Genomic DNA, 27,801 nt, shown 5'->3' with positions numbered 1-27,801 from the left:
ATACACAAATGTACATGACATAATATTTGCATACAGAACCTATTTAACATCATAGACTTTTGCAGGATATGTTTTTTAATAGTATAATGACATTGTTCAGCATCCTTATAGAAGTATAAGCCTTAGCATTTGAGACATGTAAAGGATGTTTTATGTCATATGTTATGTTATGGTAATATTTACCATAGAAGAGGAATTACCTCTGGAGGGTTTAAGTCACTTGTATTAGTGAACAAGTTGGCATAATTCTTACATATATCCCTTAAAATAGCACTGTTACATTCGCCATTTTCTATTTTTTCTTGAAGTTACAAAGTACTGAGCAGTTTTTATATAAATTGGCAGTAGGAAAATATATGCACCATGACATTAAAGAAAATAATATGTGAATAGAAAAATCCATAGATATCAAGTTTATGAACATGAAAAAAATTGGGAATAACAGCATGCTAAATTTACCTACTGTACAATTGGGGATTGGCTAAACAAGTTATGATCCCTTTCAATAGATTAAGAATGATAATATTGATCTGAATTTCTTTGAATGTGATTTCTCAAAATGCAGACATATTTGGATGCTAATTCTTACAAATAATGTGTGTTTGAGGATTAAAATAAGATAATATATATAAAAAGCTCAGCACAGTGTCTGACATCTGTTAAATACTTAACATAAGAGAGATATTAATAATATAGCCTATAAATGATTATTAGGTAATTGACTTTAGTACTCATTGCCCCCAAATGTTCAGTCTTAACAAAATATAAATAGCCGTGAAAGGAAGAACATCTTTATTTTTAACACTTCTGAATGGGAAGAGCCAAGAAAATCTACATGAGAAGAGAGGAAGGAACATCTATGATAAAGACAACTGGCTCACTTTGGTGAATGGACAATCATTCTTTTATCGACAGAAAAAAGTGAAGCCAATGCTGAGGAGCATGCCACAGCATCACCACACAAAACTGTCCACAGTGACTATATCCTTCTGACTGTAGTAAAACTTCATACCATTTGGAAAAGTAAAAACTCAATGAAGTTGACAGAGTTTCTAAACTATTTGTAAAGCATGGTTGATTTAAATTTTCCTCAAAAACTATTAAAATACTCCCCTGAGAAATACTGGCAGGTGATAATTGATTTGTTGTGATCGTTATAAAAAACATTACTTCTGGATCATATTTACAAAATTCTCATTGGTTTTAACACATAATGTGCTCTATTTTAACTCAGCTTTTAAGTCACTGAAGAACAGTGTGAAAAATTGTTTCCTGAAAAGTTTTGATCATTCTTTCAAACCCATGGGACTCTTTATTTCTCTGCTATATTCTTTAATGTAGCTGTAAGGAAGGACCTCTTAAACAACTGGAAACCACAAAATTGTGTACTCAATAGATTTGTCTTTGTCTTATTTAACAACCGGAGAAGGCAATGGCAGCCCACTCCAGTACTCTTGCCTGGAAACTCCCATGGACGGAGGAGCCTGAGCGACTTCACTTTCACCTTTCACTTTCATGCATTGGAGAAGGAAATGGCAACCCACTCCAATGTTCTTGGCTGGAAAATCCCAGGGACGGGGGAGCCTGGTGGGCTGCCGTCTATGGGGTCGCACAGAGTCGGACACGACTGAAGTGACTTAGGAGCAGCAGCATTTAACGACAGGCCATATACAGATGAAAATCAGTTGAGAATCCGTACTAACTGTTGAACCAAGACACACCTTGTCAGTTGAATTTCATTGAAATATAATTCTAGAGTTTGAAAATATGGATTAGTATGACTTTCCAAAATAATATTAGAATAAGCCACTATGGAGAACAGTGTGGAGATTCGTCAAAAAACTGGAAATAGAACTGCCATATGATCCAGCAATCGCACTCCTGGGCATACACACCGAGGAAACCAGAATTGAAAGAGACATGTACTCCAATGTTCATTGCAGCACTGTTTATAATAGCCAGGACGTGGAAGCAACCTAGATGTCCATCTGCAGATGAATGGCTAAGACAGCTTTGGTACATATACACAATGGAGTATTTTTCAGCCATCAAAAAGAATGCATTTGAATCAGTTTTAATGAGGTGGATGAAATTGGAGCCTATTATACAGATTGAAGTAAGCCAGAAAGAAAAACATCAATACAGTATACTAACGTCATGCTCAAAATTCTCCAAGCCAGGCTTCAGCAGTATATAAACCGTGAACTCCCAGATGTTCAAGCAGGTTTTAGAAAAGGCAGAGGCACCAGAGATCAAATTGCCAACATCCGCTGGATCATGGAGAAAGCAAGAGAGTTTCAGAAAAACATCTATTTCTGCTTCATTGACTATGCCAAAGCCTTTGACTGTGTGGATCACAATAAACTGTGGAACATTCTGAAAGAGATGGGAATCCCAGACCACCTGACCTGCCTCTTGAGAAACCTGTATGCAGGTCAGGAAGCAACTGTTAGAACTGGACATGGAACAACAGACTGGTTCCAAATAGGAAAAGGTGTACGTCAAGGTTGTATATTGTCACCTTGCTTATTTAACTTATATGCAGAGTACATCATGAGGAACGCTGGGCTGGAAGAAGCACAAGCTGGAATCAAGATTGCCGGGAGAAATATCAATAACCTCAGATATGCAGATGACACTACCCTTATGGCAGAAAGTGAAGAGGAACTCAAAAGCCTCTTGATGAAAGTGAAAGAGGAGAGTGAAAAGGTTGGCTTGAAGCTCAACATTCAGAAAACAAAGATCATGGCATCTGGTCCCGTCACTTCATGGGAAATAGATGGAAAAACAGTGGAAACAGTGTCAGACTTCGTTTTTTTGGGCTCCAAAATCACTGCAGATGCTGATTGCAGCCATGAAATTAAAAGACGCTTGCTCCTTGGAAGGAAAGTTATGACCAACCTTGATAGTATATTAAAAAGCAGAGACATTACTTTGCCAACCAAGGTCCGTCTAGTCAAGGCAATGGTTTTTCCCGTGGTCATGTATGGATGTGAGAGTTGGACTGTGAAGAAGGCTGATCGCCGAAGAATCGATGCTTTTGAACTGTGGTGTTGGAGAAGACTCTTGAGAGTCCCTTATACTGCAAGGAGATCCAACCAGTCCATTCTAGAGGAGATCAATCCTGGATGTTCATTGGAGGGACTGATGCTAAAGCTGAAACTCCAATACTTTGGCCACCTCATGCGACGAGTTGACTCACTGGAAAAGACTCTGATGCTGGGAAAGGTTGGGGGCGGGAGGAGAAGGGGACGACGGAGAATGAGATGGCTGGATGGCATCACCGACTCGATGGACATGAGTTTGAGTGAACTCCGGGAGTTGGTGATGGATAGGGAGGCCTGGCGTGCTGTGATTCATGGGGTCGCGGAGAGTCGGACACGACTGAGCGACTGAACTGAACTGAACTGAACTGAACGCATATATATGGAATTTAGAAAGATGGTAACCTGAACCCTGTATACGAGACTGCAAAAGAGACATAGGCATATAGATCAGTCTTTGGGACTCTGTGGGAGAGGGTGAAGGTGGGATGATTGGGAAGAACGGCATTGTAGCATGTATATTATCATAAGTGATCAGTCCAGGTTCGACGCATGATACAGGACGCTTGGGGCTGGTGCACAGGGATGACCTGGAGGGAGGATATGGGGAAGAGGGAGGTGGGAGGGAGGTTCAAGAAAGGGAACACCCAGGGCGGATTCATGTCAATGTATGGCAAAACCAACCAATATATTAATGTAAGGTAATTTGCCTCTAATAAAATAAATTTAAAAAAAATTTTCACCTAAAAAAAAAAAAATAAGAGCATGTGAATGTCAAATAATCAATTAAAGATAGAATTGCAAGTTTCCAAACATTTCAATATATGTATACACAGAAGAGGAGAAGGCAATGGCACCCCACTCCAGTACTCTTGCCTGGAGAATCCCATGGACGGAGAAGCCTGGTAGGCTGCAGTCCATGGAGTCGTGAAGAAACGGACATGACTGAGCGCCTTCACTTTGACTTTTCTCTTTCATGCATTGGAGAAGGAAATGGCAGCCCACTCCAGTGTTCTTGCCTGGAGAATCCCAGGGACGGGGGAGCCTGGTGGGCTTTGGTCTATGGAGTCGCACAGAGTCGGACATGACTGAAGTGACTTAGCAGCAGCAGCAGCAGCAGCATACACAGAAGAAATAGGAATTGCTTTTCATTGGATATTCATTGCTATGTGAATTAATGTAATTTCAGGTCACTGATATCATGAGGTTGGGATTGGTGTTTCAAGCATAAACTGGCACCAAATGCAAGGAATTAAAAGATTAAAGACTGCATAATTCTTGGCAATATAATAAACATGTTCCAGCACATAAGATTAGCAATTAGTCAGGAAGTCCAGAGAATTACTAGTTGAGAAATGTTTGCTAAGATCAAATGAGGCCATAGTCTACATTTCAAGTATTAGTGACCAAGAAAGGTACAATATTTGATTTTCAGAATTTTGTTATCTAATAATGGGTAAGACATTGCTTTTTTCTTCTTAATAATGATTTTAAAAATATTTTAAATGGCCATTCATAAGTTCCAGTAAGATAATATTGTAAGGTGATTTCCATAACTGTTCAAGAAAAAATGTAGAGTTCCTCTAAGTAGAGCTAGACAGCAAGTCTTGATGTAACTATATATCTCTGATTTATTTTACTTACAATTCGGTAGTCTAGCAGACATTATGTGAAGATTCTGAACCATGTGTCAGCCAATAACAATGACAGAAGTGACAAGCATCATCTTGAAATTTTTATTACATTATAAAAGAAAACATGTTCCCAGAAAAATAGTTGAAAAAGCATAATTTCTACTACTTCAGATGATTTAATTTATGTACTCCAAGGCAATAAAGCATTGAATGGAAAACTATACTGAATTTCTTTCAACTATAATGGAATTATAAATATGATTTAAGGTTAATCTGAAACACTAGGCCCCTTTATAAGAAGGAAGATGTGCAGTCAATATGCTTAAAATGCATGTTATCACTTAAATTAACATCACATAGCACCTCTTGGAATAGAAATTTCCTTTTACAACACAAAGTACAAAACTTTGAGTTAATATGAGTGTTTTGAGGATAAATAAATGTAATGAATTCATATATAAAATAACAAGATATACTTAAGTTTGCTGAAAAAGAGCAGTTTTGGAATCCCTGGAAAGGTAGTCTTACCTAATTCATTTGCACAAAATAAACATAGCAAAAATTTTTAAAGTATGTCTTTTCATATTTTTCTGTAATATAAACACACAGATGATCAAACAAGAAAAAAATTGTATAAATCAGTCTGTTGTGAGAAAATGCACAGAGGAGATTATATTTGTACTTAAGTAAGCAAAACTGGTAACATCAATCTTCTGCTGCTACATCAATCCAGCCACCCTCAAAAATGTAACTATCCTTTTATCATTTCAGGAATACATGTAATCTTTGTAACTTCTCCACAGTTATATATATATATATATATTTTTAATTTATTTGTGTAAAACTCCAAAAAGCTCTAAAAAAATATTTTCCTATGCAAAAAGGATGGAATAAAACATGACAGTTGTCAACAGGCACATGAAAAGTTGCACAAAATTGCTAATAATTAAAGAAACACAAATCAAAGCTACAATGATCTTACACCAATCAGAACAGCAAACGTTAAAAAGTCTACAAATAACAAATGTTTCAAGGGTGTGGAGAAAAGGGAAACTTCCTATATGGTTGGTGGGAATGTAAGCTGATGCAGCCACTATGGAAAACAGTATGGAGGTCAAAAAAATAAAAATAATGTTGCTCTATGATCCAGCAATCTTACTACTAGGCGTATGGATCATCATAATTCAAAGTGATACATGCACCCCTATGTTAATAGCACTATTTTCAATTGCCAAGATATGGAAACAACCTAAATGTACATAGACAGATGAGTGCATAAAGAATATATATAACAAATATATATACTCAGCCATAAAAATGAATGAAATAAAGCTATTTCATTATATGCCACAACACGGATGGACCTAGAGATTATCATGCCAGGTGAAGTAAGATAGAGAAAGACAAATATCATATGATATCACTTATATGTGGAATCTAAAATATACACAAATGAACTTATCTACAAAACCGAAACAGACTTGTGGTTACCAAGGCAAAGATGGGTGGGTGGAGGGATAAATTAGAAGTTTGGGATTAGCTGACTATCCCAAACTATAAACAAAATAGATAAACAACAAGGTCCTACAGCATGGCACAAGGAACCATATTCAATATCCTGTGATAAACTATATGGAAAAAAATGAAAAAGAATGTACACACACACACATATATGACATCACTGTGCTATACAGCAGAAATTAGCACAATATTGTAAATCGACTATAGTCTATGATTACAATCAGTAGAAGCACATACTAATGGAAACTTTTTGTCGACGTAGTACAATCTACTTAGAATAATATTATCTCAATTAATGCATTTCAAATAAGATTCTCTTTATGGGGTAAAGAAACTTCCTATGTCAGACTAAGATTGACTATGCCATAGAAAAAGTCATCACAAACTTCTAATATATCAGTATATATTTATTTGCTCTTTCAGAGAAAATAAAGTGAGATGGCAGTGACTAAATAGTTGGTTCTCCACAAAGCACAGTTTTAAAAGGGTCATCTCCTAAATTATAGATGTGACAGAACACCTACTCTTATGGACAATGGTTGGTGGAGGAATTAAATGAAAATATCTCAGGAAATAAACAGAAAGTTGTGTTGAATTTTCCAAAAACACTGCATGAAGAAAGGCAATCTTGACAAACTTCAGTTGCCTTCGAGAGTTCCCAAAGCATTCACAATGACTTTAAAATCATGTTGAAAATTTTGAAGTTTTATTGTTTTTCTCATTTCATTTATATTTTCAAGGTAGCATCAATTTTTTTTCTTATATACTTACGTAAAACTATGATCTTAAAATTTTCACTCCTTACCTTTGATTCTTGAACGTTCTTGACTCTTTTCCTGCTGGAAATAAAACAAAAATAGTTCAAAGTTTGTAAGCATTTTATCAACAGTGTGATATAAAATAACACTTTAACTAAAGTCTTGTCAAAATAATTTACTGTACATATATCCAAGAGTCATTGTAACACAATTCTCACTTTAAAAACACATGCCAAATCTTTTATGAGAGCAGTAATCATTCTTAGTGTACATAAATGTTTCTAAGAAACCAATACACCTCACAAATGATTTTATAAATAAATACTTAATGAATAATAAACACATATTGTGTCTCTAAAATGTCTTGGTCCATTTTATTTAATCCCAACAGATATTAAATCACATCTTCAGAATTTTTTATTAGTGTCTTTATGTTAATTCTATGCTTTTGGTGAGGAAAAAGTTTAATGGCAAGCAATGGAGAATTCACTAAAACACACACACACACGAAAGATATTTCAAATGTCTTTCCTTCAGTTTAACTTAAAATTGTTCCCTGTCTTGCTTCTCTGAGGCTCAAGTTGACAACAATTCGATTATTTATTCAAAGCTGCTTCAGTCAGACCGGTCTTTCAATTTGGCATACTCCTTATTAGTTACCAGGCAACCCCAGAAGAATTTGTTTGCTTTCGAGTTTTTAAGTAGAAATAGTGAACTCTACAATTTCTCGATTAATACTCAGGCACAGTTTACACTGCTTAAAGCTTTCAGGTTCTCAAACTAAAAATAATTTTGAAATATGTTTCTAACTAAAAGATACACAGATATGCAGAATTATATGAATGTCAATAAATTTTGATAGAATTTATAAACATAGTAAAAATATGAAAAGTTATTTTGCTGTAAGTATTCATCCCAGAGTCAGATTGAGAATAAAAATGCATATTGACAGGCCTAACTTTCCCTATATTAAGACCACGCTTGTGTCCCCAGACCTAGTTCTCTACCTAGGTCTGGTTTTATAAATGGTATCACCAGGTCTGATTCATATGATGCATCTTGTGTGGGAAGTGTCTGTGACTCTAGGTATCTGATCAACCTTGAAAAATGGTAGCACAGCTAGTGTGATAACATTTGAAGATAACCATTGCTAGTCTGATGATTACAAGTTGCCATTAAATGAATTGTAAAATTTTAAGAAATGCATCTTGATAGATGTATTCATTGAAACATGCTAACCAAATGTATGATTCTCTGAAGCTAATGTTTTGTATTCTAAATCTCTTATCTTAGCCCATCCAGACTTTATGTTTAAATTCTGGACTGTACTCTGTTAATTAATTATTTTTTAATTATGATGTAGTTTTAATTTAGAGTATATGTTGCTCATTTAAACTAAAATTCTAATACAAATTATATATATTTATAAATAATAATTACATGCTCTAAAAGCACATTATTGTTTCATAATTATAGGACAAGTTGATTTAAATTTACCAAACGGTTACTAATGAAAAAAATTTTCTCTATTGCTCTCCTTCTATTTTGACACTTTTTCATTCATTTAGTCAATCATTCTTTCAGCAAATGTGTATTGATCACTTCTATGTGCCAGATACTGCTCTAAGTGATAAATGATGAACAAAACAAACAAAAATATGTCCTCATGAACCATGATTATTACATAAATGACAATAAGTTCTATTTAGCAAAAGATATACCACACAAGGTGTACTTTGGAGTGACTACAACTTCATACAGGTCTACAATGATAATTTTTGAATAAAATTTTGGAAATGAGAGGATGATCCAAGCATATATCTGGGGAAAACATCTATTAAGAGAGAAAAACAACTGCAAACTCCTTGTAATACAGCAGGTCTTGACACTGTAAAAAATACCAAGGAAATATGTGTAACGGGGCAGGCTTGAGTAAGAGGAATTTAATACAAAGTTCAGTCAAGAAAATAAGAGTTGTAGACAGACTAGCACTGAGGGCATTGGTTAGTGTTTTGTTTTTGCACTGAAGAGCTGAAAAACCCACTGAGAGTTTCTTCTCAGAGGAGTAACACCATGTGAATTACATTTAAACAGACTCATTTTGCCTATAGAGAATAGTTTGAACAAGGAAAGGACAACATTAGAGGGACAATAGAGAAGGCATTGCAGGAATCCTGATGGGAGGTGATGGCTCAGAATGGTGTGGTACCAGTGGAGCTGCAAAACTAGTTAAAACTAAAAAGGTTTGTGGATAGAATGAGTGTTGATGTGAGACACAGAACTGATGAGGATGATCTCAAGGGTCTGAGCCACTAGAAGAATGGCGTTATCTCGAACATAAGGAACATGGCCAAGTAAGAAGCACTTTTTTCCTTGTTTGGCTTGCCTTCTGGTGCTGTTCTGCTTTGCATTTTCCTCTTGTCTGGCTGCTCCTTTTCTATCTCCTTTACTGATTCTTTCACGTCTCCTCAGTCTCTAACTACTAGTTTCCTAGATATTGAATCCTTATCTTTCTTCTGTATACCTTATTCCTTTGCTCACTTTACCTAGTCTTCTGGTCTTAGGTGCCATATTTTTCCTGAAGACTCTCAAATTTGTATCTCTAGCTAATCCTCAGCATTGAACTTCAGATTCAAATATTCAGCTTTATTTTTGACCTCTCATAAATAACAGCCCACTTATCAAGGTCAGGAGGGGCGGCCTCGAGGAGGTACCCCTCACCCAAGGTAAGGTACAGCGGCTGCACTTTGCTGGAGCGGCTGTGAAGAGATTTTCCACGACCGAGGTAAGAGAAACCCAAATAAGACGGTAGGTATTGCTAGGGAGCACCAGAGGGCGGACAGGCTGATATCATAATCACAGGAAACTAGCCAATCTGATCACAGGGACCACAGCCGAATGTGGTCCACTGGAGAAGGGAATGGCAAACCACTTCAGTATACTTGCCTTGAGAACCCCATGAACAGTATCAAAGGGCAAAATGATAGGATACTGAATGAGGAATTCCCCAGGTCAGTAGGTGCCCAGTATGCTACTGGAGCTCAGAGGAGAATTAACTATAGAAGGAATAAAGGGATGGAGCAAAAGCAAAACCAGTACCCAGTTGTGGATGTGACCAGTGATAGAAGCAAGGTCCGGTGCTGTAAAGAGCAGTATTGCATAGGAACCTGGAATGTTAGGTCCATGAATCAAGGCAAATTGGAAGTGGTCAAACAGGAGATGGCAAGAGTGAACGTTGACATTCTAGGAATCAGTGAATTAAAATGGACTGGAATGGGTGAATTTAACTCAGACGACCATTATATCTACTACTGTGGGCAGGAATCCCTTAGAAGAAATGGAGTAGCCATTATGGTCAACAAAAGAGTCCGAAATGCAGTACTTGGATGTAATCTTAAAAATGACAGGATGATTTCTGTTCGTTTCCAAGGCAAACCATTCAATATTACAGTAATCCAGGCCTATGCCCCAACGAGTAATGCTGAAGAAGCCGAAGTTAATCGGTTCTATGAAGACCTACAAGACCTTTTAGAACTAACACCGAAAAAAGATGTCCTTTTCATTATAGGGGACTGGAATGCAAAAGTAGGAAGTCAAGAAACACCTGGAGTAACTGGCAAATTTGGCCTTGGAGCACGGAATGAAGCAGGGCAAAGGCTAATAGAGTTTTGTCAAGAGAATGCACTGGTCATAGCAAACACCCTCTTCCAACAACACAAGAGAAGACTCTACACGTGGACATCACCAGATGGTCAACACCGAAATCAGATTGATTATATTCTTTGCAACCAAAGATGGAGAAGCTGTATACAGTTAGCGAAAACAAGACCAGGAGCTGACTGTGGCTCAGATCATGAACTTCTTATTGCGAAGTTCAGACTTAAATTGAAGAAAGTAGGGAAAACCACTAGACCACTCAGATATGACCTCAATCAAATTCCTTATGATTATACAGTGGAAGTGAGAAATAGATTTAAGGGACTAGATCTGATTGATAGAGTGCCTGATGAACTCTGGACGGAGGTTCGTGACATTGTACAGGAGACAGGGACCAAGACCATCCCCATGGAAAAGAAATGCAAAAGAGCGAAATGGCTGTCTGAGGAGGCCTTACAAATAGCTGTGAAAAGAAGAGAGGCGAAAAGCAAAGGAGAAAAGGAAAGATATAAGCATCTGAATGCAGAGTTCCAAAGAATAGCAAGGAGAGATAAGAAAGACTTCCTCAGTGATCAATGCAAAGAAATAGAGGAAAACAACAGAATAGGAAAAACAAGAGAGCTCTTCAAGAAAATTAGAGATTCCAAGGGAACATTTCATGCAAAGATGGGCTCGATAAAGGACAGAAATGGTATGGACCTAACAGAAGCAGAAGATATTAAAAAGAGGTGGCAGGAATACACAGAAGAACTGTACAAAAAAGATCTTCATGACCAAGATAGTCACGATAACGTGATCACTGACCTAGAGCCAGACATCTTGGAATGTGAAGTCAAGTGGGCCTTAGAAAGCATCACTACTAACAAAGCTAGTGGAGGTGATGGAATTCCAGTTGAGCTATTTCAAGTCTTGAAAGATGATGCTGTGAAAGTGCTGCACTCAATATGCCAGCAGATTTGGAAAACTCAGCAGTGGCCACAGGACTGGAAGAGGTCAGTCTTCATTCCAATCCCAAAGAAAGGCAATGCCAAAGAATGCTCAAACTACCGCACAATTGCACTCATCTCACACGCTAGTAAAGTCATGCTCAAAATTCTCCAAGCCAGGCTTCAGCAGTATATAAACCGTGAACTCCCAGATGTTCAAGCAGGTTTTAGAAAAGGCAGAGGCACCAGAGATCAAATTGCCAACATCCGCTGGATCATGGAGAAAGCAAGAGAGTTTCAGAAAAACATCTATTTCTGCTTCATTGACTATGCCAAAGCCTTTGACTGTGTCGATCACAATAAACTGTGGAACATTCTGAAAGAGATGGGAATCCCAGACCACCTGACCTGCCTCTTGAGAAACCTGTATGCAGGTCAGGAAGCAACTGTTAGAACTGGACATGGAACAACAGACTGGTTCCAAATAGGAAAAGGTGTACGTCAAGGTTGTATATTGTCACCTTGCTTATTTAACTTATATGCAGAGTACATCATGAGGAACGCTGGGCTGGAAGAAGCACAAGCTGGAATCAAGATTGCCGGGAGAAATATCAATAACCTCAGATATGCAGATGACACTACCCTTATGGCAGAAAGTGAAGAGGAACTCAAAAGCCTCTTGATGAAAGTGAAAGAGGAGAGTGAAAAGGTTGGCTTGAAGCTCAACATTCAGAAAACAAAGATCATGGCATCTGGTCCCATCACTTCATGGGAAATAGATGGAAAAACAGTGGAAACAGTGTCAGACTTTATTTTTTTGGGCTCCAAAATCACTGCAGATGCTGATTGCAGCCATGAAATTAAAAGACGCTTGCTCCTTGGAAGGAAAGTTATGACCAACCTTGATAGTATATTAAAAAGCAGAGACATTACTTTGCCAACCAAGGTCCGTCTAGTCAAGGCAATGGTTTTTCCCGTGGTCATGTATGGATGTGAGAGTTGGACTGTGAAGAAGGCTGACCGCCGAACTGTGCTTTTGAACTGTGGTGTTGGAGAAGACTCTTGAGAGTCCCTTATACTGCAAGGAGATCCAACCAGTCCATTCTAGAGGAGATCAATCCTGGATGTTCATTGGAGGGACTGATGCTAAAGCTGAAACTGCAATACTTTGGCCACCTCATGCGACGAGTTGACTCACTGGAAAAGACTCTGATGCTGGGAAAGGTTGGGGGCGGGAGGAGAAGGGGACGACGGAGAATGAGATGGCTGGATGGCATCACCGACTCTGTGGACATGAGTTTGAGTGTACTCCGGGAGTTGGTGATGGACAGGGAGGCCTGGCGTGCTGTGATTCATGGGGTCGCGGAGAGTCGGACACGACTGAGCGACTGAACTGAACTGAACTGAACTGAACTATCATATGCCTGGAAAATCCCATGGACAGAGGTGCCTGGTAGAGCTACAGTCCATGGGGTCACAAAGAATTGGACACGACTGAGCAACCTCACTTTCCTTTCCTATCATGTCTAAAATTAAACTTTTGATCTTCCTTTATGTCTTTGATCATCTTTCTCATCTTCTTCATATCTTCATCTTTCGAGATGTTTAGACACTTAAAACAATGTTGTTTTTAAGAGCAAAAACCTTGAAATTTTATGGGTTTGATATCCAAATCTGATTTTACTTTGAATATCACTCTGATGATGCAAAGTAGGATGATGGTCAAAGTGTCTGGAATTCATGAGAGATATTTCAACAATATGCATAAATTTATAAATCACCAGCTTATGTATAAGTCATCATTCAGAGAGTATATAAGCACTGAATAATATAGAACTGTATATTGTAAACAATTCAAGACATAAATAAGGTCAAATCAGGCAGTTATTTTGACAATATCCACCAGAAGAACTGACATAGGTGAAAACATTGACTTCAAAAGAAACACATTCTTGGCTTGAGTGTACATTTTAAGTTATTCAAGAAAGGAGAAGATAATTGACAAGTATATGAAGGGGTAAAAGTGGAATGGGAGAAATCTAATAGGGAAAGAAAAGTCCAGGATGGTCTGCAGATGAAGAATGAAGGAAAGTCCATAGAGGCATTGTGTTTGTTTTTGCTCTTTTGCCTTTTGTTTTATTTGTGTATATTTATGATATATTATAAATGTACACAAATAAAACAAAAGACAAAAGAGCGAAAACAAGCACAATGCCTCTATGGACTTTCCTTCATTCTTCAGCTGGGCACAGTAAGAGGGCACAGGAAGACATGGTTATAGATGCAAGAAGTTTGTAGGTTTGATACGATAAATCAAACATGCTCAATTTATGATGCTTTATTTTCTTTATGTAGCTGAAGGAAAGTCCAGTGAGTGGTGAAGGAGGATGACTTGTCAGAAATTTGAAGAGAGACTAGACTTTAAATGCACTATTTCTTTTTTTTTATGAGACTAGTTGAGTAAAACAGCTTTGGTTTCTGAAGTCCTAGTTGATTTTTGGCATCATAAGTATACAGTGATACTGATTTAAGAAGTTTTAACTTCAACCAAATAAGCTTAATACTCACTGGCATTGTATTTTATTTTATTATTATTTTTATGAATACCAATTCTCTATTTTGTACAATTTTATATAGTTATACTGATAAATTTCCAGTGAAATATCCTTAAATATTCTACAAATGGGAAATTTGTAAGAAGCCTAAATTTATAGAAGATAAATTGCTAGTGAATATTATGAACTGGGAATAATAGGAACAGACTTGTAATGTAGGAGGATTAAAAGGATAACCTATCTTATTTATTCTTAAACATGTATTAGACTCTGTCAGTGTAAATATATATATATATATATGTGTGTGTGTGTGTGTGTGCAGATATATGTGTGTGTATATATATATATACATATATATTTTAGTATTTTCAAGGTAATTACTGTTCCAACTTATTTTTATGATGAAAATATTGCATTGTTCACTTGGCAATATGTATTTTTCACAATTTTATTTCACAAACTATTACTTCAGATTTTAAATGTTAATTTTTAAATGTGGAAATGTTAAGAAGAAACCTGTAACTGTTTAATTATGCAATGAGAGGTCAGAAAGATTTGTTATTCTTTCTTCATGATACGTTTGAGAAACATTCTTACATTATGAAAATTTAGGTCTCATACTTAATAGCAGAAATGCCATTCTCTTGGTATAATTGAATTGTAATATTCTTCCAAAAGATTTTCTGCCAATGTGATCTTATCTTAAAATAAGAAATATATATTTGGCCACATATCAAAACTAAATAATAGCAAACGATTCATGTATTACTTTGTTCCACATCATTTCTTGGAAGAATCCCAAAGTGCTATCTTTCATTTATAAATAGACTCCATGAAATTCAGCTCAGTGGTAGAAATGGGCAAATAGATCCTTACAGACAGTGTGTTAAAGATTAGAAAGGACAATCTGGGTGGAAGTATGAATTCAGAAGTAATACAAGATTGAAAGATACAATTTCTTCAATATTAAAAAAAATACAACATAATGAGTGGAACATATCTAAGCCAGGGTAAAATTTTCAAGCTGGAAACAAATTTTCAAGCTGTAATTTTTCAAATGAGATATGGTGGTTCTAAAGTATCTAGTCAAACTGAAGTATAGCCGAATAACAGCAACACAGAATAATAAAGAGAATGTTATAACTCTAGAAGATTTAATTAAGAATGTTTCCTTTCTAGTATTTGAATTTTGGTATGACATTTACTAACATCTGATGATGCCAAAGAATGCTCAAACTACCGCACAATTACACTCATCTCACACGCTAGTAAAGTCATGCTCAAAATTCTCCAAGCCAGGCTTCAGCAATATGTGAACCGCGAACTTCCAGACGTTCAAGCAGGTTTTAGAAAAGGCAGAGGCACCAGAGATCAAATTGCCAACATCCACCGGATCATGGAGAAAGCAAGAGAGTTCCAGAAAAACATCTATTTCTGCTTCATTGGCTGTGCCAAAGCCTTTGACTGTGTGGATCACAATAAACTGTGAAACATTCTGAAAGAGATGGGGATACCAGACCACCTGACCTGCCTCTTGAGAAACCTGTATGCAGGTCAGGAAGCAACAGTTGGAACTGGACATGGAACAACAGACTGGTTCCAAATAGGAAAAGGAGTACGTCAAGGTTGTATATTGTCACCCTGCTTATTTAACTTCTATGCAGAGTACATCATGAGGAATGCTGGGCTGGAAGAAGCACAAGCTGAATCAAGATTGCAGGGAGAAATATCAATCACCTCAGATATGCAGATGACACCACCCTAATGGCAGAAAGTGAAGTGGAACTCAAAAGCCTTTTGATGAAAGTGAAAGAGGAGAGTGAAAAGTTTGGTTTGAAGCTCAACATTCAGAAAATGAAGATCATGGTATCTGGTCCCATCACTTCATGGGAAATCGACGGGGAAACAGTAGAAACAGTGTCAGACTTTATTTTTTTGGGCTCCAAAATCACTGTGGATGCTGATTGCAGCCATGAAATTAAAATATGCTTACTCCTTGGAAGGAAAGTTATGACCAACCTAGACAGCATATTAAAAAGCAGAGACATTACTTTGCCAACCAAGGTCCGTCTAGTCAAAGCTATGGTTTTTCCTGTGGTCATGTATGGATGTGAGAGTTGGACTGTGAAGAAAGCTGATCACCAAGGAATTGATGCTTTCGAACTGTGGTGCTGGAGAAGACTCTTTGAGAGTCCCTTGGATTGCAAGGAGATCCAACCAGTCCATTCTAAAGGAGATCAATCCTGGGTGTTCTTTGGAAGGACTGATGCTAAATCTGAAATTGCAATACTTTGGCCACCTCATGCGACAAGTTGACTCACTGGAAAAGAGTCTGATACTAGGAGGGATTGGGGGTGGGAGGAGACGGGGATGACAGAGAATGAGATGGCTGGATAGCATCACCGACTTGATGGACATGAGTTTGAGTGAACTGCAGGAGTTGGTGATGGACAGGGAGGCCTGGCATGCTGTGATTCATGGGGTCGCAAAGAATCGGACACGACTGAGTAACTGAACTGAACTGAAATGATAACGCTTGTACCCTAAATAATGTCTTATGATCAAACACTAAAACTATATACCTGGCCACAGCATCTTCAAACACAATTTATCCAATTTCTCCCTTTTTGTTATGAAGCACATGCTCTCTGGGAAGGGAAGAAACCATTTAAATGGTGAATGCATCAAGTCCATCATAAAAGCATAGAGTTATAAACATTGTTATAAATCAATAAATGGTCTTCCCCTTCCATATTATAAAGCTTAAAACACTGTAAGGAAAAGTGATGAACACTATACAGGTTATACCCATGGAAAATCTTTTTTAAAATTTGTATATGTATGATATTAGATTAATGAGATTACTTATGCACCCTTTGATCAGTATCAGGACTCCCACAGGCTGCTCTGCACATAGAGGGATGTAAGAACGAAACAAGTGCAGGTAGAATTGAATTGGTTCCTTAGGAAAGTACAAATTATCTCTCTGAGTTTGAGATCCTGTTCTAAATCTTTCCTTGGATATACATGATGATAACCAGTGTATAACTACATGATAGAAGTAGGGCTCAGCAAGAGTGTAAAAGACAAGCATCTCCTCTTTTCATCACTTCAAGAATGATAAAGAAAATTTTTCTAATTTGAGTTTGCTTTTCCTCAGCAACACGTGACTCAGTTTGCATTTGACCATTAAATGAAAGTTTATGGTGGGACTCCCTGGTGGTCCAATGTCTACAACTCTGATCTCCTAATGCAAAGGTTCAATCCCTTGTCGGGGAACTAGAGCCTGCATGCCACAACTAAGAACTGGTGCAATCCTATTAAATAAATATTTTTTAAAAAAGAAAGCTCATGGTAAGTCCATGCTACCTAGATCATTAACATGATAATATTAGAAATTGTTTTCTTCTTAAGTTCCCTTTAGTTGAATGGATGGCATAGATTGAGAGTTGATAAACTTCACTTCTTAAAGTTGAGAAGGACTTGCCTTGTGGCCCAGTGGTTAAGACTCCATGCTTCCACTGGAGAGGGTGCAGCTTCCATCCTTGGTTGGAGAACTAAGATCTCACTTGCAGGGGGCACACCCCACCCCCCAATAGTAATAACATTAAGTTATGAGGAAGCAAATGCAGTTTTATTTATTTTTCTTTGCTTATAGCTTGTAATGAAGGACACACCCAATTTGTGTTTAGGTTGAATATGTGCTGAGAAAAAAAAAAAAAACTTCTGACATGAAATTTAAGAAAATTCAAATATATAGAAGAGTTTTACTGGAATATTGAATAAAGTCCATAATGAATCAAATAAACTCAAAATTAAAAAGTAACAAGATAAAACAATGTCTGCAGTAATCAAAAGAATGATGTATTCTAGGTGAAGTAATTTGGCTCCCAGTTTCTACGATTCACACTTATTCTTGAATTAATTAATGTCATCATTCACAAAAGGGGGCTTTATGTGTATACACAGTAGTGCGATAGAAGCTCAGATAAAGGCATGCAAATATAAAATCATGACCAATACCAATAGATAATAACTGTGAAAATAGTCAAGGGATGTCAATATAAATGTTCATGGCAAACATATACAAAGACTTATTAACCGTTGTTCAGTTCAGTTCAGTAGCTCAGTTGTGACCGACTCTTTGCAACTCCATGAATCACAGCACACCAGGCCTCCCTGTCCATCACCAACTCCCGGAGTTCACTCAAACTCACCTCCATCGAGTCGGTGAGGCCATCCAACCATCTCATTCTCTGTCGTCCCCTTCTCCTCCCGCCCCCAATCCCTCCCAGCATCAGAGTCTTTTCCAGTGAGTCAACTCTTTGCATGAGGTGGCCAAAGTATTGCAGTTTCAGCTTTAGCATCAGTCCTTCCAATGAACACCCAGGACTGACCTCCTTTAGAATAGACTGGTTGGATCTCCTTGCAATCCAAGGGACTCTCAAGAGTCTTCTCCAACACCAAAGTTCAAAAGCATCAATTCTTCAGCGATCAGCTTTCTTCACAGTCCGACTCTCACATCCATACGTGACCACTGGAAAACCATAGCCTTGACTAGATGGACCTTGGTTGGCAAAGTAATGCCTCTTTTCAATATGCTATCTAGCTTGGTCATAACTTTCCTTCCAAGGAGTAAGTGTCTTTTAATTTCCTGGCTGCAATCAGCATCTGCAGTGATTTTGGAGCCCAAGAAAATAAAGTTTGCCACTGTTTCCACTGTTTCCCCATCTATTTCCCATGAAGTGATGGGACCACATGCCATGATCTTAGTTTTCTGAATGTTGAGCTTTAGGCCAACTTTTTCACTCTCCTCTTTCACTTTCATCAAGAGGCTTTTGAGATCCTCCTCACTTTCTGCCTTAAGGGTGGTGTCATCTGCATATCTGAGGTTACTGATATTTCTCCTGGCAATCTTGATTCCAGTTTGTGCTTCTTCCAGCCCAGCGTTCCTCATGGTGTACTCTGCATATAAGTTAAATTAGTAGGGTGACAATATACAACCTTGACGTACTCCTTTTCCTATTTGGAACCAGTCTGTTGTTCCATGTCCAGTTCTAACTGTTGCTTCCTGACCTACATACAGGTTTCTCAAGAGGCAGGTCAGGTGGTCTGGTATTCCCATCTCTTTCAGAATGTTCCACAGTTTATTGTGATCCACACAGTCAAAGGCTTTGGCACAGCCAATGAAGCAGAAATAGATGTTTTTCTGGAACTCTCTTGCTTTCTCCATGATCCAGATGTTGGCAATTTGATCTCTGGTTCTTCTGCCTTTTCTAAAACTAGCTTGAACATCTGGAAGTTCACAGTTCACAATATTGCTAAAGCCTGGCTTGGAGAATTTTGAGCATGACTTTACTAGCGTGTGAGATGAGTGCAATTGTGTGGTGGTTTGAGCATTCTTTGGCATTGCTTTTCTTTGGGATTGGAATGAAGACTGACCTTTTCCAGTCCTGTGGCTACTGCTGAGTTTTCCACATTTGCTGGCACATTGAGTGCAGCACTTTCACAGCATCATCTTTCAAGATTGGAAATAGCTCAACTGGAATTCCATCACCTCCACTAGCTTTGTTCGTAGTGATGCTTTCTAAGGCCCACTTGACTTCACATTCCAAGATGTCTGGCTCTAGGTCAGTGATCACACCATCGTGATTATCTTGGCCATGAAGATATATTTTGTACAGTTCTTCCATGTATTCTTCTGTGTATTAACTGTTGAAGTTTGGCTAATTTAAATTCTTTCTCAGAACTCTTGCCTCCTCTTTGATATAAAAAATAATTGCCTCCAAGGCAGATACCAACAAAGGAAATTTGTGAGTTTATAATTTGGAGTACTGATGTTCAATAAATATTTATTTAACATTTCCATCTGTAAGTGGTAAAAATATAAAAAACTAAATGTTCTCAAAAGCATTCATTAGAGCTATTCAATAATATGGATTGTATATTCAAGGAGATTGGGAATAGGAGACCATTTCAGTGGAGTCAGTCCACTGCAATTTTGTAACAAATCTCTACTATACTCTTCTGATGCATGCACATTCATGAACACACAAGCTCCCTCCCCAAGGCCTTCAATACACAAATATGCCCAACACATACACAAGCACAAACATTTGTACATACTTTTCCTCAAACATATTTTCTTCGTGGCAATTTAATTTTAAAATATCTGGAAAATAAGAGATCCCAGCAATCATAAAGCAGTGCATCTGGCCTCCTTAATCTTCAGTTTACCGTGTAATTTTAATAAGTTGTAATGGTGATTTTTCAGTCTTACTAAGTTTAATCACAATCTTCTTATCTTTTATTTGAGATCACTCCTCTTGGAATTTGCATCATGTTTCTATTTAATACCACCTCTTCAACAAGCTTCAGTTCCTGAGCATTCTATATAAAAGTGTACCCCCATTACTAAATATCTGATTTTTTAACTTTTTGTTCATTATTCACAGAAGTTATCACTTTCTATGATAATAAAAGGATCTTTTTGCACATGATGTGTACCATTTACTAGAATCTATGTTACTCATGACTTAACTGGCGTATACACAGTGTCTAGAATAGTATCCGTAAATGGCACCATTTCTAATACACTGTCTGAATTCTAGATTCCCTTTAACATCCCAGTTAAAGGGATGGACAGTGGAGGGACAGGCAAAATCCAAAAAGCATGTGAAATAAAATGTGATGTTAAATAATGGAATTATATATAAACTCTAGAGGGCATGGTTAAGGGAGTAATGCATTCTCTCTTAGGCAGGTGAATGGAAGCTTTGTAAATGTGGGGAACTGAGGAATATACAGAGGAGATGAGGTTTCGATAAAAAGTAGCTGAGCTCCACAGTGAAGGGAAGGGGAGGATTCTCTGCAGCAGATACAGCACAAGTAAAGTTAAGGATCTATGAGATTGCATGGTAGGACTGCAAAACTACAGACTCTGGTAGTGTGAGTTGGGATGGTAAACATTAAATACAGTTGGGCAACTAATAAGTGTCAGCTCTTTATCAAGTGAAAGTAATTTTCTTAATTTTTAAAAGAAATATCAGATATATTAATAGTCTAGCATTTATTAACATACATAAAACTTGATTAAAATATTTGCTTATATATATATATATTTATCTCTTGTAGATAGAGAGAGGGATCTAGCTCTATTTAGACATTCAAAATACAATCTGTAAAAGCTATAGAATGTCAATCTACAGGTGCTTCTCTTTTGGCTTAATATGTTGGTGTGACATTAATTCCAAAGTCAAAATTGTCATTGCTTCTTATTATAGATTCATACTATATTCAATATTTTATAGGACTTTCATGAAGAAAAGATAAAAGGAAGTTAATGAATAATGGACTAATGGATAGTTTGAATGCTACTTTATATTCTGAAGTCCATAAGTTTAGAAATTTTATTAACATGATGGAAATTTATTTGTATTTAAAATGAAATCAACTATAATTGTGATAAATATATAATGAATTATATTCTTGCATTGTCTAGTTATAAACATCAGAAAAAAATTTCTATTTGATTATTTGTATGTGTGTGTTCAAATTAAGTACATAAGATATGAAGAAACAATCACTACATATAGATGTCAAACATAATCCATAAGTATTTGCCCAAAGTATCACAAAGGACATCTTTGGTAGATTGACTTATAAAAGATATAAGCAAACTAGATCTTCAAAGATAAGCATTTAACTAGGTGAATCATCATGGGAAACAGATGGGGAAGCAGTGGAAACAGTGTCAGACTTTGTTTTTGGGGGCTCCAAAATCACTGCAGATGCTGATTGCAGCCAGGAAATTAAAAGCCGCTTACTCCTTGGAAGGAAAGTTATGACCAACATAGATAGCATATTAAAAAGCAGAGACATTACTTTGCCAACAAAGGTCCGTCTAGTCAAGGTTATGGTTTTTCCAGTGGTCATGTATGGATGTGAGACTTGGACTGTGAAGAAAGCTGATCGCCGAAGAATTGATGCTTTTGAACTGTGGTGCTGGAGAAGACTCTTGAGAGTCCCTTGGACTGCAAGGAGATCCAACCAGTCCATTCTAAAGGAGATCAATCCTGGGTGTTCATTGGAAGGACTGATGCTAAAGCTGAAACTGCAATACTTTGGCCACCTCATGCGACGAGTTGACTCACTGGAAAAGACTCTGATGCTGGGAGGGATTGGGGGTGGGAGGAGATGGGGACGACAGAGAATGAGATGGCTGGATGGCATCACCGACTCAATGGACATGAGTTTGAGTGAACTCTGGGAGTTGGTGATGGACAGGGAGGCCTGGCATGCTGTGATTCATGGGGTCACAAAGAGTCGGACATGACTGAGCAACTGAACTGAACTGAACTGAACTGAGGGCAGGAAAAGTAGCATGTGGAAATTAGGAATTAGGTAATGAGATGTTTTAGATAGGAAATAACACAAAGACTCATAAACACAGCAGTCAGTTGAAATAATCAAAAGGGAAATTATGCACTAAAAAACCTATACATGCTACAAACATATATGGACCTTCTTTTCTATATTAAAGTACAAGATTATTCATTCAGTTTGCAATGAATAAAGATATGAGGATATTAAGAAAATTCTAGAGGAAAGAAAATATTCTATTACTTAGCCTATAATAAGATAAAATGATAAGTCTAGAGACCATTATTAGAGCATCATTGTTTTATACCATTAGACTTGATTAAGATATGGAGGAAATCTAAAATTAATAATATGTTCGTAGGTCATTTTTTTGAGGATATACATTTGAAATAGAAAATAAAACAAAATTAATTTTGATAACAAAATTATATTTATTACAGCATCATTATTTTATACCATTAGACCTGAGTTAAGATATGGAGGAAATCTAAAATTAATATATGTTCATGTGTCAATTTTTTGAGGATAAACATTTGAAATAGAAAACAAAACAAAATTAATTTTGATAACATTAATTATATACAGTAGACAACAGCCCATTGTGAATCATATCTACAGAAAATTTGGAAACATTTAAAAGATGGATCTATTTAAAATTTGAATATTATTTATTTTATTCTAAAAAAAATAGTGGAAATTGAGTTTTTAATTGATAAAAACATATTCAAATGTTTTTGGTTTCATTATCTTATTTTTGTGTAAATAAATTGAGAAGTGATTGAAAATATTCATCTTCTTGTATTCCATTTTAATAAGGTGTTGACATACCAAACTACTCATTCTTTAAATATAGACTTATTTTGAATCTATATTACCAGCCTCATGCTTTCAGACAGGGATTAACTATAGATAACAATCAAATTCTGATCTCAAATGTTAACATTCTATTTGGAGAGCTTGGTAACTCTTATTACAAAACACTCATGAAACATTTACAAGATGATGTGCTAAAAAGAAAGGGAGGGTCAATTGCCTATGCAAAGAGAGAATTCTTTGTGAAAGTGCTACTTGAGCTGAGACGTAAAGGATGGCAAAATAATTTGCCAAGAAAAAAGACCATTAAGCTGTGTAAAGACACAGAATTGAAAACTATTTAATCCTTTTGGAAGACTTGTAAATAATTAATCATAACTTAACTCTATATTTCTTTAAACATGAGGAAAGTATAAAATATATTCAAGGGAATTCTTCCCTATGTTCAGAGGAAAATTTATGCCCTCTTAATATAGCTGAAGTTATTTGGTAAAGAGTCATATGAATTACATTAAATAAACACATTAATTATTACAACTCTACAACAGTTTTTGGAGTGTGTTTTTGGAGTGTGAGGAATAATGATGATTTTCCTAACATAAATCACTAATTAAATGATTTGGAATAAATAGAAATATAAATCACTAATTAACTAATGATTTTGACTTAGAAATTAGTGAAGTTGATTTAAATTGAAGTCATTTACATTAGATTTATTTTCCCTTTTATGTTTATCCTTCAATGGATTTGGAAGTAATTCATTGTCTATAAAAGGCCCATAGCAATAACTGTTAGAGGAATCTAATGCTTTGATTTTTAAATTTCCAGTGATCTGGAATATAGTGTTTTTAGTAATATATCAATAAAACTTACAGAGACTGCCAATAAATAACATTTATTATTGAGAACATAATTGTCAATAAATTGTATTCTGCAATGAAGAAACTGCAAACACTTATAGTCACAATGCAGATAAATCAAAACTAAGATAAGATACCTGGGTGCAGGCATCCAAGAAACTTGATGGGGAAGATAAGCACAAGAGGGTCAGAAGGCTGGAGACTAAGTATCAACACATTCATTGCGCTCTCATTAGGCAGAGAGATTGGTTCTAAGCATCAGTGGAAAGAAGATTGAGGTTTGAGGAATTCAAACAGAAGAGGAAGAGAACGAATACAGAGAGGAGGAGAAAGGGGAGGAGGAAGAGAAGGAGGAGAGATCAAAGCACTCATATCAGTCTAGGTGGCAAGCAGTTTTTAAGATTTTTACACATTTCATCTCATCTGAAGTGAGCAAAAGTCATTTTTAGCTTCTCCTACTTGCATTCTCAACCAGTGGGTTCATGAAGTTCTCTAGGGGTGATGATCATGACATGTACAAAAGTATTTTCAAGCAAATGTGATTACATGAGACTGGAGCCCAGATCAGGAGTTAAACTTCCTTTATAAAAGACAAGCTGCCCAGTTGGGATCGCCCTAGAATAGGTATAAGAATATTTGATAGGATTTTCACTAATGCAGCAACCCACTCCAGTAATCTTGCCTGGAGAATCCCACTGATGGAAGAGTCTGGTAGGCTGCAGTCCATGGGATCACAAAGAGTCGGACACGACTGAGTGACTTCACTTTCACTTTCATTAATGCTTAGACAGGTAGGTGGTAACAATTATTGCAATATCAACTTAATTTTCAGCAAAAAGTGACACCTATGGCATTATGTTTACAATTGTTTTTTTTTAATTTATTGAGGAATGACTGATGAAAATAATTGTATATATTTAAGTTATACAGTTAACACCAGGTGGTGTTAGTGGTAAAAGAACCCACCTGCCAATGCAGGAGATGGAAGAGACACAAGTTTGATCCCTGGGTCAGGAAGATCCCCAGAAAGAGGTCATGGTAACCCTCTCCAGTATTCTTGCCTGGAGAATCCCCATGGACAGAGGAGCCTGGCGGGCTATAGCCCATGGTGTTGCAAAGAGTTAGACATGACTGAAGGGACTTAGTACATACACATGCAAAGTATACATCCTAATGATGTTATAAATATTCTCAAAAACATACACAGTATGGAATCATTACCAAAAAGAAGATAATTAATACATTTATAACATTATATGGTCAATTCTTTTTGGATGTTGCAAAAATGTTTAAAGTCTCTTAACAAAATTCAAGTTATCTACTGGTGTCTGCAAGGAATTAGGTCCAGGACCCCAAGGATGCCAGAAGAATTTGGCAAAAAAATAACTTCATGACAAGTATATTGTCACAGGTATATTGCCTAAATAACAAGGACAAAAAGAAAATAAAAGCTAGTTCCCTGTTAGGGTAAAGGGAGAGATGTAATCTATTAACTTGTGTTTTGGGAGGAGAGACAGTAGAAACCAAAGGGAACTGAGCTTAATCTAAGTGTTATCCTTTAAGAAGATAAAAATGTTAAGGAAATTAATAAATCAATAAATAGAATTCTTTCCCGTGGTCATGTATGGATGTGAGAGTTGGACTGTGAAGAAAGCTGGTCGCCGAAGAATTGATGCTTTTGAACTGTGGTGTTGGAGAAGACTCTTGAGAGTCCCTTGTACCGCAAGGAGATCCAAACAGTCCATTCTAAGGGAGATCAATCCTGGGTGTTCATTGGAAGGACTGATGCTAAAGCTGAAACTGCAATACTTTGGCCACCTCATGCGACGAGTTGACTCACTGGAAAAGACTCTGATGCTGGGAAAGGTTGGGGGCGGGAGGAGAAGGGGACGACCGAGAATGAGATGGCTGGATGGTATCACCGACTCTGTGGACATGAGTTTGAGTGAACTCAGGGAGTTGGTGATGGATAGGGAGGCCTGGCGTGCTGTGATTCATGGGGTCGCGGAGAGTCGGACACGACTGAGCGACTGAACTGAACTGAACTGAAGCCTGGGTTTTAGTTTTAAATATACATTTTCTATGATCATGATAAAACCAAACCATAATATTTAAGCCAATTAAAGGAAAATATACAATGAAATGAAGAAACAAGAAAATGTAGAACATAAAAATGCGGTAAAACTCATGTGAAATATAAATGGGAGATGGTGGAAACAAAACTAATGCAACAATAGTAATAATAGCTGTAAACTGTTTAAATTCACCATTTAAAACTCTGATGGGTCAAAATATAAGATTTAGCAACATGCAATTTTCAAGAAGCACTTAAAAGGACAATAATATATACTATCTATATATATCAATAATATATAATATCTATCTTTCTGTACATTTTTCTATTTATCTATTCCAAATAATAACAAAGATATTTTGCATAGCATTACTAGAATCTGAAATAAAATGTATGTAAAAATATACAAACATGATTAAGGAATTAGAGGAAACATATAGTCTTAAGAGAAAGTATAGAACAAAAGTTATACCTGTCATCAGCATCTATTCATCTAAATGACTTAACACTAAATTAATATATAAATTAATTATATAACACAATGATTTAATAGACACATAAGCAGATATATCTACAAATAGATCAGCTAGTGGTGTTGCTTTTAACAACCTCTCAGGAACTGAAAATTCAAGCAAAGAATAATCTGAGCTATGAGTTCTAAAAAGAATCAGCTCAAGCTATTTAATGGGTAAAGAATCAAAATTCCATGAAGAAAAATGCTCTGTTTTAAAGCACATATGTAACATTTATAGCAATTGAATATATATTAAGCCATAAAGGGAACTTCACCAAAAAATAGGAAAATTACACCTATAACTTTATGAGATAATATTCAGTGATGTTAGAATAATAACAAAATGATGATTAAATTAATGCCCTATATCAGAAAATAATGAATTACTGAATAATCCTTTGATTATAGAATAAACCATAAATAAATTCTGAAATACTTAGATTGAAGCAAAAGAAAACACTGAATGATAAAATTCATGGAGCTCTAGAAAAACAACTTTTGTGGGAAATTTATAGATTTAATTATCAGGAAAACAGAAAGGTTATGGAGAAGACTCTTGAGAGTCCCTTATACTGCAAGGAGATCCAACCAGTCCATTCTAAAGGAGATCAATCCTGGATGTTCATTGGAGGGACTGATGCTAAAGCTGAAACTGCAATACTTTGGCCACCTCATGCGACGAGTTGACTCACTGGAAAAGACTCTGATGCTGGGAAAGTTTGGGGGCAGGAGGAGAAGGGGACGACCGAGAATGAGATGGCTGGATGGCATCACCGACTCTGTGGACATGAGTTTGAGTGTACTCCGGGAGTTGGTGATGGACAGGGAGGCCTGGCGTGTTGTAATTCATGGGGTTGCGGAGAGTCAGACATGACTGAGCGACTGAACTGAACTGAACTGATGCATTCAACTTAAGAGGTTAAAATATAGTAGCAGCATAAACAAAAAGAACAAAAAGGATAAGGGATAAATATCAAGGAAATAAGAGAACAAAAAAAAAAAATGAAGAATAAAAAGTTTAAATCGAGAATTTCCTTTTGTTAAGATTAACAAGAAAAATATC

At 36.6% G+C, this 27,801-nt stretch overlaps 1 protein-coding gene and 1 non-coding gene across 4 annotated transcripts in view; one reads left to right on the top strand and one right to left on the bottom strand.

Moving 5' to 3' along the window:
- FSTL5 (follistatin like 5) overlaps positions 1 to 27,801 on the bottom strand; it is an 882,948-nt gene that overhangs the window by 772,496 nt on the left and 82,651 nt on the right. For 2 of the 3 annotated variants that reach the window (XM_088827832.1, XM_088827833.1), the window contains exon 2: positions 7,005 to 7,035. In XM_088827832.1, the coding sequence (XP_088683958.1) occupies positions 7,005 to 7,035 (31 nt within the window). Of the gene's footprint in view, positions 1 to 7,004; positions 7,039 to 27,801 lie in introns of all 3 variants that reach the window. The other variant, XM_055405237.2, reaches the window with a different exon arrangement.
- On the top strand, positions 7,884 to 7,994 carry LOC129542956 (small nucleolar RNA SNORA72). Its single transcript, XR_008683208.2, has one exon. It is a non-coding gene; the product is annotated as a small nucleolar RNA SNORA72 (small nucleolar RNA).

This window comes from Moschus berezovskii, chromosome 19 (genome assembly GCF_049115385.1).
Source record: "Moschus berezovskii isolate FMDL1 chromosome 19, NW_MosBer_1.0, whole genome shotgun sequence".
Taxonomy (NCBI): domain Eukaryota; kingdom Metazoa; phylum Chordata; class Mammalia; order Artiodactyla; family Moschidae; genus Moschus; species Moschus berezovskii.
The sequence above is the reverse complement of the archived record's forward strand: the minus strand, read 5'-3'. Positions and strand labels throughout refer to the sequence as shown.